This window comes from Trematomus bernacchii, unplaced genomic scaffold (genome assembly GCF_902827165.1).
Source record: "Trematomus bernacchii unplaced genomic scaffold, fTreBer1.1, whole genome shotgun sequence".
NCBI lineage: Eukaryota > Metazoa > Chordata > Actinopteri > Perciformes > Nototheniidae > Trematomus > Trematomus bernacchii.
The window spans coordinates 2,103,845-2,126,119 of record NW_022987571.1 but is presented as its reverse complement, the minus strand read 5'-3'; the positions used below and the strand labels follow the sequence as shown (position 1 = coordinate 2,126,119).

Here is a 22,275-nt window from a genome sequence, read left to right as displayed (position 1 = left end):
CCGCCGGCCGGTACTAGGCCAAGTGGAAACGCAACCAAAGACGGGCCGCTGACGTCACAGCCCTCTTAAACCGGGCTGCGCGCTGTAGTGGAAACGCGCCATTAAACACCCATATGAAAAAGATCAGTTTACATTTTAATAATCAAATAAGTATGTGAACATAACCATTAACCTACCATAGCCAATAACAAATAAATGTAACTTATTTTATTTTTTATAAATTATTTTTTTATTTTTGTTGTTCTTATTTTACCTAGTTAACATTTATTTATTTATGCATATTTTTGTATCTCTCCAACTTTAAACGATATTTTTGGTTTACTGTCCTATAGTCAGTGTTGGGTGTAACGCGAGTTACAGTAATATATTACTTTTTGCTGTAACAAAGTAATGTAACGCATTACTAATGAAATATGGGTAATATATTACCCGTTACAATTCTCAGTAACGCAGTTACAGCACATTTTAACCCGAAATGAAATGGTGTTTTGTTTTTTAAGAATGTACCAACATCGCGAGACATTCCGACACCAGAGAAAAATTGTGCGGGTAGATTAGTAAACCTGGTGTTTACCCTTCAGGCTTCACGTCGGGATCTTCGGGGGTGCATAGGCATGCATTGCACCCCCAGTTGAATGTTATGCACCCTCTATTCAAAAAAGAGAAGGGAGAGAAAAATACAAACAACAAATTGTGTCAGGTGCGCGTGACCTGCTCCGCTGCACGTGCATCATTTCCAAAGTGCTAACACATCTGTGGATAATCATGTATACGAAAATGGTTAAAGCAACATAACTAAACGCCAGCAACACTGCATCTACTGCAGACAATAGCAACAGGTCAGATGGGGACATCACGTTACCCTCCGTTGTGGACACTAGCTTACTCCCGCCTGACTCGCCGCCCTCGCCCCCGGAGCAGCAGTTTTCGTCGCCCGAAACTACGCCGCCCCTCTGTGGCCCGTAGGTGCCAGGATACCACGTCAAAACAGAGCCTGCCCAGGTATATCTAAACAAGTACCCGCCTGTACAGTGGGGTAAGGCGGTCATTTTGCAGCTCGTGGTATAAAAATAGACAATGGCTAGAATATTCATGTGAAAATAGTGCCATATTCTGCCATGCCTGTAGAAATGTTGGGTCAAAAATAATGCATACAATAGCACAGATGCTTTCACCACGAATGGCTACAAAAAGATCTCATATCCCAAGCTTATCAACAAGCTAATGTTGCAGCTGAAATGTTCTCCAGGTCACAAAGTCAACCTCACATGATGATGTGATACCAGTTTTCAAGCACAGTAAATATTCTCTTCCCAGAGTATATGATGGGACCAAGGTGATGATGTAGTACATGGTTTTAATAATACTTTTGCTTTTCAATGTTTGCCATTTCAAACCATGAGCTTGTTCAAATAATATTTGCCTTGATTTACAATATGTTCTCATTTGTTTTATCAGTACAGTTTTGAAGCTTTTGTGCTTTTCCTTGCCATAGTCCACTTTGGACTATATGAAATATTTCAGGATTGCACTTTTAACACACTTGAAATGTTCTCACTTGCTTGGTTTCAAAACATAACAAATGCCATAATCTGTTCATTGGGGACCATAACATCAATGCTATTTTTCATTGCTGTTGCCGGCCACTATTGCTCATGTAAACCTACTACTGCTGCGCCCCCTGTAATCTCAGATGCACCCCAAGTCATTTTGTTTTGGAACCGGGCCTGTACATGGCCATATACTAAACAAAATACAGAGCCCATTCCGTGTTCCTGTTATTGTTTACTTCCTCTCTGCCTTCTTCTGGTGATTTATCTGACGTCCAGCGCTCCGTCTTTTAACCTCTTTTCCTTTCTCTTTCTTGATCCTCCTTAGCAACCATCATTATAGTCCTTGACAGTGGTCTGTACTACTGTATTAACAACGTGTCACATGTTAAAGGGGACCTATCATGCAAAATGCACTTTTGTACGTCTTTTATACATGAATATGTGTCCCCGGTGTTCCAGGGAACTCACCAAGTGTCAGAAAACACAACCCTCTCTATTTTCCTCCATACCCAAATCTCTAAAAACGAGGCTGCAACGGATCTGATACAGACTGATCCAGATTTGAACACTGTCCTGACGTCAGGACGGTGGCGCTACGGCTATTGGGCCAACTCTCCACCTATCAGGGGAATGTGGGGTTGGGCCACGGCCGGCCATTGCCGCTCGAAAGCGCTGGAGACGCTGTAGTACATATGCCAGGCCTGTAAGTGGCGCTGTAGTCTGCCACAAAAGCAGCGAAGAAGACTTCCCGCGCATGGTTACCATGGTTACCCTTATGTTTATTCTCCGCTGTGGCTCTTTTTCTCCCTCCCCGAGGCAAGCGTTTGCTCCCGCTGCTTTAATTCAATGCAATCCCTCCCCGTCGAGGCAAGCACTGTAATTCTCTCCGGTTAGTCCACCAGCAGATGACAAACACCCACCTCTCCGCCTCTTCCAAGGAACGAGGGGACCGTGCGGCAGAGTTTCAGTTAGGTTTTTTTTCGCCGGGAAAGATGTCCGTTAAAGTTGAAATCTTCCGGACAAAATTAGAAAAGTGCCGGTCAAAGGTCTTCTTCATACTTCTGCTGGAAAGAGCAAATGGAGCGAAATGAGGCATGGCTAAAATGCAGGATCTGTTTGGTATTTTGAAACTATATTTATATACTTTATATAGGTATGGCCCTACAATATATTGTTCAAATATAGCATGATAGGTGTCCTTTAACCTGTTAAGCCCGAGAGACCCAGGTACCGGGGCACTGCCGCAACATCTTGCAGGAAACAGTGTCTGAGGGCATGTTCATTTAATAAAACTATGAATGTTTTATATTCATGTAACGGGAAGAAATTCATCTAACTGATCATTTTTTTTTTTTTTTTCAAAAGAAAACCCACAATGCTAACACTGAGCCTCTGAATTAGCAACGAGCGAAAAATGCTAACACCTTACTGCACCAAAAATCACTCACAAAACCTTATTATTTATCTCTTCTTTACATCCATGACATCGTTTCACATCGTGAGGTGACACAGAATCGATGGACACCCACATTATCACTGAATTATACGAAATGGCGACGTTATAAGCAAAAACGGACATCAAAACAGGTGACGCTAGGTAGCTAAAAATGCTAACATTTTTACCTTGGCTCTGTAGTCTCTAAGTGGTCTTCAATTGCATTAAAACGATAAAAACGCTGCTGAAGTTAATCCATAGGTTAATCCAATGTGTCTGTGTCCCTTTGAAATTATTTCTGATAATCCATAAGCATTAAAACTGCTTTTCCGTTTCCAGATGTCAAAGCTAGAGATAGGTTCACTCTGATGCAATATTACATGCGCAAAGCCCCCACCGTTTTGTTTCACAATGAGTGTGTGTGGGGGACTCCCCCTTCGATTCTATTGGCTCTAACGGTCAGAAAGAGGTGTCAACCATCAAAATCAAGCAAGGGAAGCCAGATATATGGAAAATCCACCCAAATGACCCCAGAAGTGGTTTCTTTTTGCTAAATCTCTCTAAAAAGGTCAAATGTCACTTGTTTTGCATCAATCTTGATACAGGGTACTTATTATATGTTGTACTTTGGATTCCTAAAGCTTTTAGTCTACTAACCCATCATCCAAGGGTGGTTTTCACTATAAGTAAAAAAGAATTTTTGGACGGACACTATAATTTACAGTTTTTTTACTATGTAAAATCTGAATTTTCTTTAAAATAAAAAACATCTATATTGATTTTGACTATTCTACATCCAACTCACAGGTTTATCATTACTTTGAGAAAAAAGATTATTAATTTAACCCTTTTAGAAGGGAAGATATGGTCATTTGTTCTGGGAATGTCATTTTCGAGCCTGCGACCTGAAAAACAGGCTCAGGGCTTAACAGGTTAAGTATTTACAATCAGAATCCAGTATTCAACTAAGCCGTGTAATAAAAGTTGTTAGTAGCCTTAATGGCCTACACAGTTGTTATGCTATACCACATTGCCCTTCACTGGATGTATAATGAGCTGCACTAAACTGCATTTTAGCATTTAAAATACCTAGCCATTCTTTTGCGGTTATTTTGGTGAAAGTAACTCAAAAGTAATATAAAAGTAGTGTAACTCATTACATTTCAGAGACAGTAATATTGTAATGTAACTTATTACTTTAAAAAGACAGTAATATGTAATATATTACATTTTGGAAGTAACTTGCCCAACACTGCCTATAGTATACACTGGAATGATTTCAAACCTGTTTTTATTTATCCTAATAATTATAAAGGAGTGCCTTGGAAATATGTGTTTACATAATTTGTAAACACATATTTGTTTGAGACCCACTGAGATAACTTAGACTAAAATTAACTATCCAAACACTCAGAGAGTCCTTTACCTCACTGAGCCTCTCAGTCTGACAGGAGAGCTCTCCTCCACCCTGGTTGTAGAAACATCTACTTCTTATATCCGTTAGCGCAGCTAGCACCAGATTCTAATAACAACAGCGCCGGTACCGGTGCGCCCTCTCTCTCTCTCCCTCGCTCGCTCTCTCGCTCCCACGCTCGCACTTTGGCTGTGAGCTGCGGGCGCCTGATAAGCCAACATCCCCCACTTTCATCACTTACAGTGCCCGTCGTACAGGGCAAATGAAAAGTGTAACCGGGGTGAAAAGGGTGTTACATTTACTTAATTATGAATGTTGTTACATCAAGGCCAAAAATTAGGATGAGCGCCAACGGTCAAAAAAGTTTTTTCCCCTCCCAGAGCTACCAGCGCAGCGCCCCCCAGATCTGGCGCCCTAGGCGACCGCCTATGTCGCCTATGCCAAAAATCGGCCCTGCCTAGTACATACAGTGGCAATGTCTCAAGATTTAGCAAAAATACACCTTTATTGAACATACAGTAACACAAATATTACAAATCTACATGGCAAACAATCAAAAATGAAAAAGGGTCGCCACTTATTATTATTTGAATTTAAAAACAAAACAACAACAACAACAAATGTTTGGGTACCTGGCTGGCGCCCCCTAGCAGCGGCGCGCATATTTCAGCAGCGGCGCTGCACCGCCGATATTTGTATATAGGGGAAACACTGCATACATTCTGTGAATATATTTAATAGGGCTGTCAGTCGATTAAAATATTTAATCGCGATTAATCGCATGATTGTCCATAGTTAATCGCGATTAATCGCAAATTAATCGCACATTTTTTATCTGTTCTAAATGTACCTTAGAGGGATATCTTTCAAGTTTTTAATACTCTTATCAACATATGAGTGGACAAATATGCTTTATATGTTTGTTTATTATCATTTGAACAATGACAAATATTCTCATGAATATTAAACACAACAACCTCTGAACATTACGTGTGTGTGTGTGTGTGTGTGTGTGTGTGTGTGTGTGTGTGTGTGTGTGTGTGTGTGTGTGTGTGTGTGTGGAGACACTGTGATGGATCGTTGAGCTATGTGCAGCTCAAGGCATATATGCTCGTATGGGAGCTGCCTGGACGCTGCAATAATGTTGCGCGTACTATCCGTGCTGAGTGTGCTGACTTTTCGTACAATGTCACACTGTCTGGCTACCTGCATAAAGTCAAGTGCTCGGCGCAGTTGTCGGCGAAATGTCATTGAAACAGCTCCTTATATCCGTTAGCGCAGCTAGCTAGCACCAGATGCTAACAACAACACGTAAGGTGTGCCTCGCTTGCGCGAGTCGCGCCACACATACACACTCCCTCCCGGTCCTCCCGATGGCCAGTCCGGGCCTGCCAGTGAGCGTGGAAGTGTGGTCTGCCACAAGCGGGCGGCAGGAGCGGGGCTGTCAGCATCAGCTTGTCGATGGTATTTTACACTCGATGCGCTCTGAAACTACGGCGGCCGAGGGCAAAAAATACACATGCGTTAATCGCGTTAAAATAATTAGTGGCGTTAATTTTTTTTTGCGTTAACGCGTTATTAACGCGTTAACTTGACAGCCCTAATATTTAATAAACAATAACCACTGTGTCTCTTTTATTGGGTACACCTTTACAAACTAATGTCATCCTGAAAAACGATTATGATGCCTGTAGTGTTCAGGAGTTGATATGTTCTAGCGTGGAGCTCATTGTTAGTTTATTTCATGACTCTTTTTTGGTGGGTGTTTCCAATATCCTGCCCCCCTTATGCTAGGGAACACATCGGAAACACTTCTATACAAATCTAATGTAGGGCAGTACAATGCCACCGTGACCTCATCACACACAGGACTACATTCCCAGCATCATTATGGGCTGGGTAACGATGTGATGGCAGTGCTCCTCTAACAGGACCACTGGAGTCTGTTCTCTGATTTGCAACAGCCACTTGAAGCTTGCCATTGTGGAAGTCTTTATGCTCATGAACAGCCTCATGCAGATGGAGTTTTAAAAAAAAAATAGCTCTTCAGGCTCTTGGCCCACTTTTTAACAAGAACGCTTAAATAAACAATGTCTGAAATGTTTTAAAGGACTAAAGTCTGTCTCAAACAACAGTCATATGTTTCCAGGTTCTGCTAGCTGCAATGACTCCTCCTGTTCAGACTGGCCATTAAAGAGGCCCTATTGTGTTTTTGTGTTGTTAGCTTTCCCATAGTGTGTTATATAGGTTTTGGTGCATGTAAATGGTCTGCAGAGGCTAAAATCTATTGGACAAATTTGTTTACTTTTGTCACATAAGGACATCGCGATGTAACCCTAAACTTCTATTGGCTAGCGCTCCAACATATTGTACGTGATAGGCTAAGAAGCAGGACATCTCTAAGAGGTTGTCCAATCACAACAGAGCCGGCCAGCTAACCAATCAGAGCAGACTGGGCTCTGGTTTCAGACAGAGGGTGAAAAGAGGTGCTGCAGCACAGGCAGTATGAGAACAATAAAGAGCTTTTTTAACATTAAAGCATGGAGACATGTCCCAGTAGAGACACTACATACTGATATACACCTGAACATCAGCAGGAGAGGACTCTTTAAAGTAGAGACACTACATACTGATATACACCTGAACATCAGCAGGAGAGGACTCTTTAAGGTAGAGACACTACATACTGATATACACCTGAACATCAGCAGGAGAGGACTCTTTAAAGTAGAGACACTACATACTGATATACACCTGAACATCATCAGGAGAGGACTCTTTAAAGTAGAGACACTACATACTGATATACACCTGAACATCAGCAGGAGAGGACTCTTTAAAGTAGAGACACTACATACTGATATACACCTGAACATCATCAGGAGAGGACTCTTTAAAGTAGAGACACTACATACTGATATACACCTGAACATCAGCAGGAGAGGACTCTTTAAAGTAGAGACACTACATACTGATATACACCTGAACATCAGCAGGAGAGGACTCTTTAAAGTAGAGACACTACATACTGATATACACCTGAACATCAGCAGGAGAGGACTCTTTAAAGTAGAGACACTACATACTGATATACACCTGAACATCAGCAGGAGAGGACTCTTTAAAGTAGAGACACTACATACTGATATACACCTGAACATCAGCAGGAGAGGACTCTTTAAAGTAGAGACACTACATACTGATATACACCTGAACATCAGCAGGAGAGGACTCTTTAAAGTAGAGACACTACATACTGATATACACCTGAACATCAGGAGGAGAGGACTCTTTAAAGTAGAGACACTACATACTGATATACACCTGAACATCAGCAGGAGAGGACTCTTTAAAGTAGAGACACTACATACTGATATACACCTGAACATCAGCAGGAGAGGACTCTTTAAAGTATAATAATAATTCTATTCAGAGTTGTCCCTGTAGGGGGGGGGACTCTGTCTGCATCTGTGTCTGAATCAGTGTCTGTATCTGTGTGGTGGTGATGAGTGCTGTGTTCCCCTCCCCCTGGCAGAGTGATGTGGGGGGTCAGCGGACCCTGCAGAGACGCTGGACCACGTTTGCCAAAGCTCAGCTGCTGTGCCAGGCTGACAACGAGCTGCCCTACAACGTGCTCCAGGACATAGACAGCCTCCCCCCAGCAGAGGGCGCTCCGGCAGACGACACTCTGTTTTACGGCATCTTCACCTCCCAGTGGTCAGTGGGCTGGACATCCATACAGTCCTTTCACATGTTCATAACCTGACTTTTCTTTACATAATCTACATTAGGGACATTTGTATCATGCATTCTTTAACATGTCAAAGATGAAAAATAAACAATGAAATCTGCCCCGTCAGACCCCCAAGTAGCTAGGGTTGTGGGGGGCACTTTGGCAACCTAGTAGCGATCTTGCACCCCTCCAGGGTTGTGATCTAATATACCTTTTTGCTTATGTCAAAATGATGCTTGATGCTTATATCATCCAGGACTTCTTCACGTCACTTGCTGTGGACGGGCTTTTTATAACTGAAACCTGGATGTCTGCGGGTGAGTCTGCTGCTTTCACAGAGCTATTGCCTCCGGACTGCAGTTTCATTAATTCTCCCCGGACCACGGGTCGTGGAGGAGGTATAGCGACTGTCTTTAGGAGCAGTTTATACTGCAAACCCACGCCGTCTATCTCATTCTCCTCCTTTTAACTGAGCCTGTTTGAGCTGGGACGGATTCATCCTGTACTGTGTGCTGTGGTCTACCGACCGCCCAAGTACAACAAAGATTTTATAAAGGAGTTCTCTGAACTATTGGCCGGTATCGTGACAAACTATGACAGCGTTTTAATTGTCGGGGATTTTAACGTGCATGTCTGTTGTATCTCTAAACCACTAGCTAAAGACTTTCTTGATGTTCTAGATGCTTTTAACTTCATACAACATGTCTCTGGCCCCACGCAAGAGCATGGGCACACATTAGACCTAGTCTTATCCCATGGTCTGCCCATTTCAAATGTCAATGTGTGTGATGCAGCTTTATCATCAGCTGCATCACCTGCCTGTGCATTTGATTTTATTCTGCCCTGTCATAGTCTTAAATCATGCGCTCCTGTCCGTCACGGTCGTATGATGAAACCTTCCACTAGTTGCTCCCCTGCCTTTGTAAACCTAGCCCAGTCTGGTACCATGTCCTCTGACTCCCTGGACACTGAGCAATTAACCTCAGCCTTTCTCTCTACCTGCACTGGAGCTCTTGACCTTGTTGCTCCCCTGAAACTCATGCGCCCCAGAGCCAAATCTGAACCCTGGCTCAATGACGTCACTCGTGCTGCCAGGCGTGAGTGCCGGCAGGCTGAGCGCAGGTGGAAGAAGGACAAGCTTCATGTAAGTCTTGACATTTTAAAAGAGAGTTGGAGAAAGTATCAGAGCATTGTAAAGGCTGAAAAGATGAGTTACTTTTCTGATATTATTTCTAGTAATTTAAACAAACCTTGTGTTCTTTTTAAAACCATTGATGCTATGTTAAACTCTCCTTTATCCACTTGTATTGAACTGAGGTGTGTGAAACATTTCTCTGCTATTTTATAGACAAGATCTCCACTATTAGAGCCAGTATCTCACCACCCTCTTTTGACCCCTCCATTGACATCACATGCACGGCTGTCTTCCAGCAGTTTGGACCTGTGTTGTTGTCATCTCTCTGTGACATTGTTGCTAAATTAAAACCATCATCTTGTCCCACAGACCCAGTCCCTCCTCGACTTTTTAAAGAGATATGGGACACTATTGGATCTAATGTCCATACAATTATAAATAGCAGCCTAGAGTCCGGTTCTGTGCCAGTTTATTTCAAACAAGCGGTTGTGGCACCCCTGATAAAAAAAAAAAAAAAATCTGGACACTTCTGTCTTCTCAAATTACAGACCCATCTCGAAGCTTCCTTTTATCTCAAAAATATTGGAGAACACCGTACTCCTACAGCTGCAGTCTTTTATACATGCACACACTATTTTTGATATTTTTCAGTCCGGTTTTAAAGCGCTTCACAGTACTGAGTCTGCCCTTCTAAGAGTATTCAATGACCTCCTGGTCACTACAGACTCTGGTGACTCTGCCATCCTTATGCTCTTAGACCTCACAGCTGCCTTTGATACGATTGACCACTCCATCCTTATCTCTGGTCTAGAGCACTGTGTGGGTATCAGGGGCTCTGCCTTAGAGTGGTTCAGGTCCTATTTGTCCCAGAGATCCTTCTCTGTTAGACTTGGTGACTTTGCATCGTCTTCTGCCCCCCTATCCTGTGGAGTTCCCCAAGGTTCTATTTTGGGGCCCATTTCTTTTTCCTTATACCTTCTCCCCCTTGGACTGATTTTTAGAAAACATGGCGTTTCCTACCACCTTCATGCGGACGACTCCCAAACCCCTAAAACAAAACACCAGCTCTCTGATGCCCCTGGTTCACTGTCTTAATGACATACAGGCCTGGATGGCGCTAAACTTTTTAAACATAAATGAGAGCAAAACAGAGGTCATTGTGTTTGGGCCAAATAGTGATGTCCCTTCCATTGACCTGGGTTCCCTGCAACTGTATGCAAAACCCATGGTCACTAATCTGGGCGTCAAAATCGACAGTGCTTTTAAACTAGATAAACCGATAAACTCTGTGGTTGAGTCCAGTTTTTATCACCTGAGGCTCCTGTCCAAAATTAAACCGGTTTTTATCCTTTTTAGACTTTGAGCGTGTAATTCATGACTTTGTTTCAACTCGTTTAGATTACTGTAATGCACTTTATGCCGGCCTAAACCAGACCTCGCTGGCACGCCTGCAGCTGGTACAAAACGCTGCGGCTCGGCTGCTTACTGGAACACGCAAGCATGAGCACATCACACCTATTCTGGCTTCCCTCCTCTGGCTTCCCTCCTCTGGCTTCCCTCCACTGGCTTCCCTCCACTGGCTTCCCTCCTCTGGCTTCCCTCCTCTGGCTTCCCTCCTCCTCTGGCTTCCCTCCTCTGGCTTCCCTCCACTGGCTTCCCTCCTCTGGCTTCCCTCCTCTGGCTTCCCTCCTCTGGCTTCCCTCCTCTGGCTTCCCTCCACTGGCTTCCCTCCTCTGGCTTCCCTCCTCTGGCTTCCCTCCTCTGGCTTCCCTCCTCCTCTGGCTTCCCTCCACTGGCTTCCCTCCTCTGGCTTCCCTCCTCTGGCTTCCCTCCTCTGGCTTCCCTCCTCTGGCTTCCCTCCTCTGGCTTCCCTCCTCTGGCTTCCCTCCTCTGGCTTCCCTCCTCTGGCTTCCCTCCACTGGCTTCCCTCCTCTGGCTTCCCTCCTCTGGCTTCCCTCCTCTGGCTTCCCTCCTCTGGCTTCCCTCCTCTGGCTTCCCTCCACTGGCTTCCCTCCTCTGTCTTTCTGTCCATTTTAGAGTTCATTTTAAGATTCTATTGTTTGTTTTTAAATCTCTTAATGGGCTGGCCCCTCAGTACATCTCCGACCTCCTAAAGGTGTACACCGCCTCAAGGGCTTTGAGGTCGGCTGATCAGCTGCTGCTGGTAGTCCCTAAAACCAGGAAAAAGACCAGGGGAGACCGAGCCTTCTCAGCGGTAGCCCCCAGGCTCTGGAACGACCTGCCCCCCCCATGTCAAATTGCCGCCCACCCTTCAAACTTTGAAGTCCCGCCTAAAGACCCACCTCTTTTCCCTCGCTTTCGAGTCAGTCTGAGCTGTTTTATCCATTTGTATGCTTTTACTGTCTGTCCATAGCCTATGTACCGTGTATTCATTCTTATCCTTTTATCTTTTCTTATGTGTGCCTTTTATCTATTATTGTAATATTATATTTTATTATAATGTTATGTTTGAGGTAAACCCTCTGTTTTTATGATGTGCTATACAAATAAAGTGGATTGGATTGGATGAAGCACAACTGATCCATGACAAATGTTCTGCACTCGTTCTTTAGGTGGGGTGAAGACCGAGTGTTTCTTGAAGTGTCACAGCAGTGTGAGACAGCAGAGTCACCCCTGTAGGAGCAGATAGCAGCAGTAGATGATTCTACACTAGCAAATGCCCTGATAACATTCACAGCGGCTCTTTGGGACAGTGGCTTTGGCAATGCTAGCTAGTGCTGAACAGTTAAAGTAAAGATTCCTTTCTTAATCACAATCACACCTCCTGAGATGGAAGTTTTTCAAATGTGATCCATAGCATGCATTTAAATATGTCTGCGGTCGTTTTAGATTTAGCTGCTACACGGAATTATGGGATGGCATTATCTTTGATAGATACGAAAGGAAGTAGCTTTCCTCAGCATTTAGACAATTCCACCAACTTCACTCAGTTAGAAACATTCCTCAGCATAAAAGACTGTTCCACCACAGTCCTGATCATAAATACAGACAGTCTCGAATGATTTGTGCTTTTTGAGTACACGGAGAGGTGTCATTTAAATGGGATCGTACAGAATCTTACATGTTGTAGAAACACTGGGAAATTCATGCATTTAGCAACATGTGTATTCCAGGGTTCTTACGGTCAATAAAAACCTGGAAAAGTCACCAAAAAAAAGCTAATTCCAGGCCCTGGAAAAGTTATGGAAAACAATATTTTTCCCAAAGTTTTGGAAAAGTCATGGAACTGTAACTAAAGTTGCATCAAATATAATTTATATTTTATCTAATCGCCGAAATAGTAATACTATAATGATAATAAATACGTAAAATGGCATTTAACTGTCGAGGTGTTTTGCTGGTGAGAGATTTGAGTTGCTTTAGCGTGTAGAAGCTAGTAAGCCTATTGGATTTGTTTTAGATAGGCACAACATGTTTCATATGCAGACCTTATTTTCCTGTTCCATGTTCAAATAAACCATTTTCAGTGGTACGCTGAGAAAGAGTCATCTTTTGATCATGGAAAATGAGATGAAGGTCCTGGAAAAGTCATGGAAAATCATTGGTGAAAAAGTGTATGAACCCTGGTATTCCAAAGCTTGAGGCAGAGCTATACACCTAAGGAAACACCAACTGTTGTATTACATCTAACTAACTCAGTGTATAGAGAGAGAAACCAGGCATGTTGAAAGAAGCATTGAAGATAATATAAAGTGTATGTCAGGTTTTGCTTACTCTTGTTGAGCGGTGCTTTCGGTCACAGTTATCTAACGGAGTCTTTCATGTTTTTCCCTCCATTACCTAGGTCTGTGAACTCCGCACGCTCAGCAGTGTGCTCATTCCGCCTGGCTGACATCAAATCAGTGTTCTCTGGGAACTACAAAGTCCTGAACAGGGACACGCTACAGTGGAGCACACGGGTTCAAGAGAAGGTTGCCAATCCAGGAGAGGTAAACACTCTCTGATCATATGAATATGGAACAAGGATAGAACCTCGCTCATGCAGAGGAACATTATTACTGAAACAGTTGTGCAGCAGCTTCAATACAGAGCTGGAAAGAGTCAAATGATAAGGAGTGCAAATAAAAGTAATGTGATGCGCAGCCATGTGACTGCTGTCGTTTGTGTACAGCCTTATATTGGCTTTTTATTCTGGAGATTACATTAAGGCTCCACAAATGATGAAGGGGTGTTAATATGTGGAGATTATCCTGCTGAACAAAATGTGTAAGTACCATAAACATCAGATTGCCTTATTTTGCCATATTTTCTTCAAAATGATCAAATCCAACAGAAAGATCCCATTGCTTTTTGTCGTTGGAGCCCTTGCGATGCTATCTTCTGAGTTAAATCAAAAAATAATCTCAATTCGTTTTTCTATTTCAAATCGTGCATCCCTTAAAAACCATTTGAATTAAATTGGATTAAGCAGTTGAATTGACCTGCATGTAAGATATTCATTTCACATTCATATTATAATTAGATGTGACCCAGTGTGTATCTGTATTTCTCTCTCCCTGCCTGTGTCAGTGTGGCCTGCACAACGCCTCGGACAACGCGCTGCGCTTCGTCAAAGATAACTTCCTGGCAGACGACAGCGTGCGGCCGGTGGGGAGGAGTGTGACGGTGGTGTCCGCTGAGCACAGCTACACACACCTGAGGGTGCAGAGGGTGCAGGGCGCCGGCACCCGGAGCTACACCGTGCTGTTCCTGCTCACAGGTCAGCCCCCCCAGCAGGACCCTGTCATTATAATGTTTGATTTTTCTGGGAGAAGTCAACTCCAGTCTCCTTCCATTCAAATGTGCCCTCACCCAGGTGTGCTGAATGATGAATCCACTTGATAATGTTGTTGTTGTTTTATTATTAGCATAGGTAAACACAAGGGCTGCCACCAAAACAAAGCTAAAGGAGGAAGAAGTGTAGCAGTTGAGAAATGGAGGTACTGGTATAAGTTTAACAAAGTCAACTGGTTATTATCCAGAACATCAGTGATTATCATTACAGGAGAGTATTGATGGTGAGTTTGTTTTCCAGTCCAGAACAGTGTAACTTTAAAGAAGCGCTTCACTGACCCTAAAACAGGACGTTTTCTTCTTCTATTCTCTGTCGCTCTTTCAAAAATATATATATTTTGTGGAAAAAACCCTACATACATAACATATACTTGTAAAAAGTGACTCAAAGTAAAATCATAAAAAACCACTCCAAAATATGCTGATGGTAGGAGATTGACCGCATTTGAACAGTGTGATAATAATACATTTTATTTATATAGCGCTTTTCTACAACTCAAAGACGCTTTACAGTATGAGGGAGGGTAGACAAACAAGGACAGGCAAACAAAAACAGAAAAGGCAGTCAAGAGGAAGTTCATTGAGAGGGGGGCTTATGGGTAGACAGAGTTGAAGAGATTGGTTTTGAGGTGGGACTGAAAGACTGTGAGGGACTCAGAGTCACGGAGATCTTGGGGGAGGGAATCCCAGAGCCTAGGAGCTGCCACTGAGAAGGCTCTGTCCCCAAAGCTACAGAGTGTGGATGTGGGAATGGATAGGAGTCCGGCTGCGGTGGATCTGAGGGACCGTGGGGGTTTATAGGGGGTGAGAAGGTTTGTGAGATATGGGGGGGCCAGATGGTGGAGTGCTTTGTAGGTGAGGACCAGAATGTTGTAGTTGTTGCGATGGGAGACAGGAAGCCAGTGGAGGTCTTTGAGGACTGGGGTGATGTGATGCCCCAGTCCTTGCAGGTCTCCCTTGAAAAATAGATCTATGATCTCAATGGGACCAATCTGGTTAAATAAAGGTTTGAAATGAAATGAAATTAATGCCATGATTTGGTATGCGTGAGGAGACGTGCAGCTGCATTTTGAACCCGTTGGAGTCCATTGAGGGATATAGTGCTGATGCCGTAAAGAAGTGAGTTGCAGTAGTCAAGGCGGGAGGAAATGAAGGCATGGATTAGTCGTTCGGCTGCGGGGCGGGTGAGAGAGGGTCGGATTTTTGCAATATTGCAGAGGTGGAAAAATGATGTTTTGACTGTTTGGTGGATGTGAGGTTCGAGGGAGAGGGTGGGGTCAAAGATTACGCCAAGGTTACGTGCCTGATTGGAGGGGGAAACAGTGGTGCCATCGATGGTGAGTGTTATGTTAGTGACCTTGCTGAGGGTGGATTTAGAGCCGATTAGGAGGAGTTCTGTTTTGTTGCTGTTCAGTTTGAGGAGGTTGTGTTGCATCCAAGTTTTAATATCTGTCAGACAGGAATCGATGTGGGTGAGGGGTGGGTTATGGAGGGATTTGGTGCTGAGGTAGATCTGAGTGTCATCAGCATAGCAGTGGAAGTCCAGGTTGAAGTAGGGATGCATATCGTTGACTTTTTTGCGATACCGATACCGATACCACTGAACGATACCGATACTCAACCGATACATATCGTGATACTTTCATGTTGCATAAGGGAAACATTTTATCATCCCGCAATTACTCCCATGAAGCGCTTTATTATATAGTTAACATGTCAAATGAATATTAAATTCAATTGTGGGACTTGGACCTTTTAGTACTGAACAAATAATGAATAACACGTTATCTATGAAGAAAACTGATTCTGCAATATCATTTATAACAACCATCAGGCGGGAATAGCACATCTTGTCAATGGAAAAATAAAATAGCACCAGTATAATCAATATTCAACCTGAGATTCAACTGACCAGAGAACACATAAAGGATCATGAGATCTCGGCATTGCACATAAAACAAATAGCATCATTAAAATCAACATTTGCCTGATGAAAGAAAACAAATCCCATCACAGTTCAGTTTTGTGCATTCATCTTCAAGAAGATGAGCATATCTGCTCTCTCTGGATCCAAACGGGCCCTTTCACAACGTAGGATATCACCTGCTAAACTGAACACTCTCTCGCTTGGCACGCTGCTTCCCTGAACACAAAGGTACTTGGTTGCCATACGAGACAGCATTGGTTGGAGATTGGATGTGTTGCCACCTTTCCCAGAAATAAACTTCTTGCAGTGGTTACAGACCCCACCATTCAGACTGGCAGTGGTTACAGACCCCACCATTCAGACTGGCAGTGGTTACAGACCCCACCATTCAGACTGGCAGGGTTACAGACCCGACCATTCAGACTGGCAGGGTTACAGACCCCACCATTCAGACTGGCAGTGGTTACAGACCCCACCATTCAGACTGGCAGTGGTTACAGACCCGACCATTCAGACTGGCAGGGTTACAGACCCCACCATTCAGACTGGCAGTGGTTACAGACCCCACCATTCAGACTGGCAGTGGTTACAGACCCGACCATTCAGACTGGCAGGGTTACAGACCCCACCATTCAGACTGGCAGTGGTTACAGACCCCACCATTCAGACTGGCAGTGGTTACAGACCCGACCATTCAGACTGGCAGGGTTACAGACCCCACCATTCAGACTGGCAGTGGTTACAGACCCCACCATTCAGACTGGCAGGGTTACAGACCCCACCATTCAAACTGGCAGTCATATGCAGCCACACTTTAGATTTTTAAAGTCTAAGTGACTTGGTTGCGGAGTTTCACTGCGAAATTGACATCGTAATTCCGACGGTTTGGGCACAAGTTTAAGGATATTATGCCTCACTTTTATAAAAAAAAAAAAAAAAAAAAGTATCGAAAACCGGATCTGATTTCGGTACGGTATACCGTAGCCACCAGTAACCGGTATTTCGGTAATACCGGGAACCGGTATGCACCCCTAGGTTGAAGTGGCGGAGTATCTGACCGAGGGGGAGGATGTAAATGATGAAGAGGAGGGGGCCAAGTACTGATCCTTGAGGAACGCCTTGAGTGACTGAGGCTGTGGCAGAGGAGTGGTTGGGGAGGGAGATGAAGTGGGATCGATCAGTGAGGTAGGACTGGAGCCATCTGAGTGCAATACCTTCAATACCAATGTCCCTGAGTCGGGTGAGCAGGATGTTGTGGCTCACGGTATCGAAGGCTGCACTCAGGTCGAGGAGGATGAGAATATTGAGGGAACCAGTGTCAGCAGAGGTGAGGAGGTCATTGAGGACTTTGACGAGTGCCGTTTCTGTACTGTGGTGAGGATGAAATCCAGACTGAAGGGGTTCGTAAAGCTGGTTGCTTTGGAGATGGCAGTGAATTTGTTTGGCTACAATGCGTTCAAGAGTTTTTGAGAGGAATGGTAGGTTGGAGATGGGGCGGTAATTAGTGAGGGAGGATGGATCAAGTCCGGGTTTTTTGAGGCAGCAGTTTTGAAGGCAGAGGGGACGGTTCCATGGGACAGCGAGGAGTTGAAAAGGTTAGCAAGATAGGGGCAGAGGACGGGGAGGCAGGACTTCAGGAGAGGAGTGGGTAGAGGGTCAAGGGAGCAGGTTGTGGGATTTGAGGAACCGATCAGATGGAGTGGGGTAACCAGGTTGAACCGGAGTCAGGAGGTCAAGGGAGATGGGGGAGAAGTGGTGGAGGTTGGGGGAGATGCTTGTATATCAGATGGAGTTGAGAAGGAGTGGCTAATGGCGTTAATTTTGTCTGCAAAAAATTGGAGGAATGAGCTGCAAGTAGCGGAAGTAGAAGTAGGGAGGTTATCATATATATTTACTGTCCTAATGTGCACAATGTAGTGACTGCTTTTTCGTCTTTTGTTTTCTTAGTTATGTTCTCTGTATTTTATATGTTTGTGTTATGTGTTATGTGTAACGTTGCTGCCTTCTTGGCCAGGTCAGCATTGAAAATGAGATTTTATCTCAATGTTTTTATCTGGTTAAATAAAGGTTAAATAAAATAAAAAATATCAGCACGGGGTTTGAAGAGCTTGTTAACTGTGGAGAAGAGGGTCCTGGGGTTACGGGAGGGGTCAGTGAAGATGTTGGAGAGGTAGGCAGATTTAGCGGCAATAAGAGCATCTTTGTATGCATTGAGATGGAGTTTGTAGCTTATGTGATGGACTGTGAGGGATGATTTCTTTGAAAGACGTTCAAGTTGGCGGCCTCGCTGCTTCATTTTACGGAGTGCGGGTGTGAACCAGGGTGAGGAGGTCTTGAAAGTGACAGTTTTATTTTTGAGGGGGGCTAAAGTGTTGAGGGAGGTGAGTAGGGTGGAGTTGAGGTGGTTGAGCAGATCATCAGGTGAGCTGAGGGTTGCGTCCAGGGGGAGATTAGACGATAGCAGTTCGGAGAGATGGTTATGGTCAATGGAGTGTAGATTACGGAATGTGATGTTTCTGGGTGGGCAGGGGTTTCGGGTGGGGGAGGCAATGGTGAATTGTATGAGTTTGTGGTCGGAGAGGGGAAATGGGCAAGGGTGGAGGTCAAGCACTGGGAGGTTGGTAGAGCAGACGAGATCAAGGATGTGTCCTTTGTCATGGGTGAGGAAGGTGACATGTTGGGTGATAGAGAAATTGTCCAGTAGGGTTGTGAATTTGGATTTGCAGGTGGGTGAGTCAATGTGAATGTTGAGGTCACCAAGTAGTAACAGACGTTGAGAGAGGGATGAGGCAAGTGTGAGGAATTCAGTGAAATCAGAGAGGGATGAGGTTTAGGAGGCCGGTAGATGAGGATGACTGTCAGTGAGGGAGGGGCTTTGAAGGCAATGAATTCAAAGGATGATACTGAGGTGAGGGTGAGTTCTGTGATCTGGATGTTCTGGTTGTGGATTACAGCAAGGCCACCACCACGGCGGGAGGGGCGGGGTTTGGTGATGTATTTAAGTTTTATATTATATTTGTGTGATGACCTCTGTAAGCATGAATTCAGTGGGGGAAGTGTCGACTTGTATATGTATAATATAACATGTATGTATAATGTATAAATGTGTCCACTAACACTGTTTCAGAGTCGGGGTACCTTCACAAAGCGGTGCTGCTGCAGGGCGGGGCCCACGTCATAGAGGAGGTGCAGGTGTTTGAGCAGCCTCAGCCAATCAAGAGCCTGAAGCTGTCCACAGCCAAGGTACACTCTGAGGGACACACTGAGGGACACTGAGGGACACTCTGAGGGACACTCTGAGGGACACACTGAGGGACACTCTGAGGGACACACTGAGGGACACTCTGAGGGACACACTGAGGGACACTCTGAGGGACACACTGAGGGACACTCTGAGAGACACACTGAGGGACACTCTGAGGGACACACTGAGGGACACTCTGAGGGACACTCTGAGGGACACACTGAGGGACACTCTGAGGGACACTCTGAGGGACACTCTGAGGGACACACTGAGGGACACTCTGAGGGACACTCTGAGGGACACTCTGAGGGACACTTTGAGGGACACTTTGAGGGACACTCTGAGGGACACACTGAGGGACACTCTGAGGGACACACTGAGAGACACACTGAGGGACACTCTGAGGGACACACTGAGGGACACACTGAGGCACACACTGAGGGACACTTTGAGGGACACTCTGAGGGACACACTGAGAGACACACTGAGGGACACTCTGAGGGACACTCTGAGGGACACACTGAGGCACACACTGAGGGACACTTTGAGGGACACTCTGAGGGACACTTTGAGGCACACACTGAGGCACACACTGAGGGACACTCTGAGGAACACACTGAGGGACACACTGAGGCACACACTGAGGCACACACTGAGGGACACACTGAGGCACACACTGAGGCACACACTGAGGCACACACTGAGGGACACACTGAGGCACACACTGAGGGACACTCTGAGGAACACACTGAGGGACACACTGAGGAACACACTGAGGGACACTCTGAGGGACACACTGAGGCACACACTGAGGCACACACTGAGGGACACTCTGAGGAACACACTGAGGGACACACTGAGGCACACACTGAGGGACACTTTGAGGGACACTCTGAGGGACACTTTGAGGGACACACTGAGGCACACACTGAGGCACACACTGAGGGACACTCTGAGGGACACTTTGAGGGACACACTGAGGGACACACTGAGGGACACACTAGGCTTGTTTGAGATGAGCTGCGGCTCGCCTCGAAAGTAGACGAGAATAGCCGATTGCAGCCGGGGGAGGTCTCAAAAAGCTCGCCTGAAGTCGGACAACTCGGAGTCGGCTTGACTCGGTTTGCAAAGGCGGAAATTGCGTTGGCGTTCTTCGTTGCAGATGAAGTGGATGCAATAGAAATCCCACAATTATGATATCACTACAAATGAATGACTCAAGTGTCTGTTCATTTTAAAACAAATCAATACAAGGGGGGTTGAATCCTACATGTAAAAGACAGAATCACTTATTACTTTTCAAAACTACTTCCGTCAGTGGTCTTGACCGGTTTGCATTTATAAAGAATGCACACATGTGTTTAATCGTTAATGTCAGATATGTACTAAGTAAATACATTTGTTCCTGCTCAAGATTAGATTCAACTTTATTGTTATTGCACAGATTACAGGTACTGAGACAACGAAATGCAGTTTAGCTTCTAACCAGGAGTGCAACAAGCAGTGAAGTGAAAAGTAATGTACACAATGTACAGAATAAAATATAGAATGAATTGAATGATGAATAAACAGTGAGGGGTATGAATACACTAGATCAGGGGTCGGCAACCCCTGGCACGCGTGCCACCGTAACCAGTGGCACACTAGGAATAAGTGGAATAAGTGTGCAAAGTATTAAAAAAATATTTTCGGATCCTGAACGAGACCGCCGCCAGGGCGCGTCTCCCCGTGCACGCAACGCAGCCCCGCTCTCTTTAACTCCAGGCGACTTTCTGCCGCTTTCCTCCTCCGATTGTTTCACCACAGAGGAAAGCACTTCACAAATTGCAGTACCCATAAGGAGCTTTACAAATGCCGCAGTTTTTGCGTGGCTGTGTCTTTAGTTGAAAGCCCAGTGGCGATCTGCTCATCTCTCATTGAAATAATATGCTACAAAGGGGCGGACTGGCCATCTGTGTGTTGAACTTTCCTGTCGGCTCCCAGACCGTAGTCGAGGAAACAGGGGGGATGACTCTCTGTCGTCTCCCAGGGCAGAAGCAACAAGCTTCAGGTTCAATAACCCACTTTAGCTTAAATGACTGGAGAGAGGCGAGCTCTTCTTGGGAGGCCGTTGCATTTATTTAGCTGTTCTTCTGTTTCACAAAACACATCACAGACCTCTGTTTTTCTGCTGCCTCGTTTCACTTCCAGAAACATACACACGCTCGCTCACTCTCGCTCTACCATCCACACACACACATGCACATGCACACCCCTCTCTCTCTCTCTTAAAGGGACAGCGATCTCATCTCACTCTGCATGACCCTAATATCATAACATGTGTGTTCTGGAGAATCACAGAACGGACGATCGTCCTTATTATTATGCCGTTTAAACCAATTATTTAAATTTGTTTATTAAATTCTGCATCAGGTAAGTTGTGCTGACAGGTCCACACACTGCTTCCCCGCAGCGAGGCTCCCCCCGCCCTCCTGTTGATAATTCACGATCGTCGGCACGCTGATAACAATTTTTTTTTGTAATGGCACTTCATATCAAAAAGGTTGCCGACCCCTGCACTAGATATACACAGCAGCCTGTGATCAGTATGAACAGTATGAACAGTGTGTACGAGTACACTAGATATAAACAGCAGCCTATGAGCAGTATGAACAGTGTGTATGAATACACTAGATATACACAGCAGCCTGTGAGCAGTATGAACAGTGTGTATGAATACACTAGATATACACAGCAGCCTGTGAGCAGTATGAACAGTGTGTATGAATACACTAGATATACACAGCAGCCTGTGAGCAGTATGAACAGTGTGTATGAATACACTAGATATAAACAGCAGCCTGTGAGCAGTATGAACAGTATGAACAGTGTGTATGAATACACGAGATATACACAGTAGCCTGTGAGCAGTATGAACAGTATGAACAGTGTGTATGAATACACTAGATATACACAGCAGCCTGTGAGCAGTATGAACAGTATGAACAGTGTGTACGAGTACACTAGATATAAACAGCAGCCTGTGAGCAGTATGAACAGT

At 44.7% G+C, this 22,275-nt stretch overlaps 1 protein-coding gene across 1 annotated transcript in view; it reads left to right on the top strand.

Annotated features, from left to right (window-relative positions):
* The window catches only part of sema4ab (sema domain, immunoglobulin domain (Ig), transmembrane domain (TM) and short cytoplasmic domain, (semaphorin) 4Ab), a 47,538-nt gene that overhangs the window by 19,723 nt on the left and 5,540 nt on the right, over window positions 1–22,275 (top strand). The window contains 4 exon segments of the mRNA XM_034126252.1: window positions 7,938–8,119; window positions 13,076–13,220; window positions 13,801–13,990; window positions 19,119–19,234. Coding sequence (XP_033982143.1) covers window positions 7,938–8,119; window positions 13,076–13,220; window positions 13,801–13,990; window positions 19,119–19,234 — 633 coding nt within the window.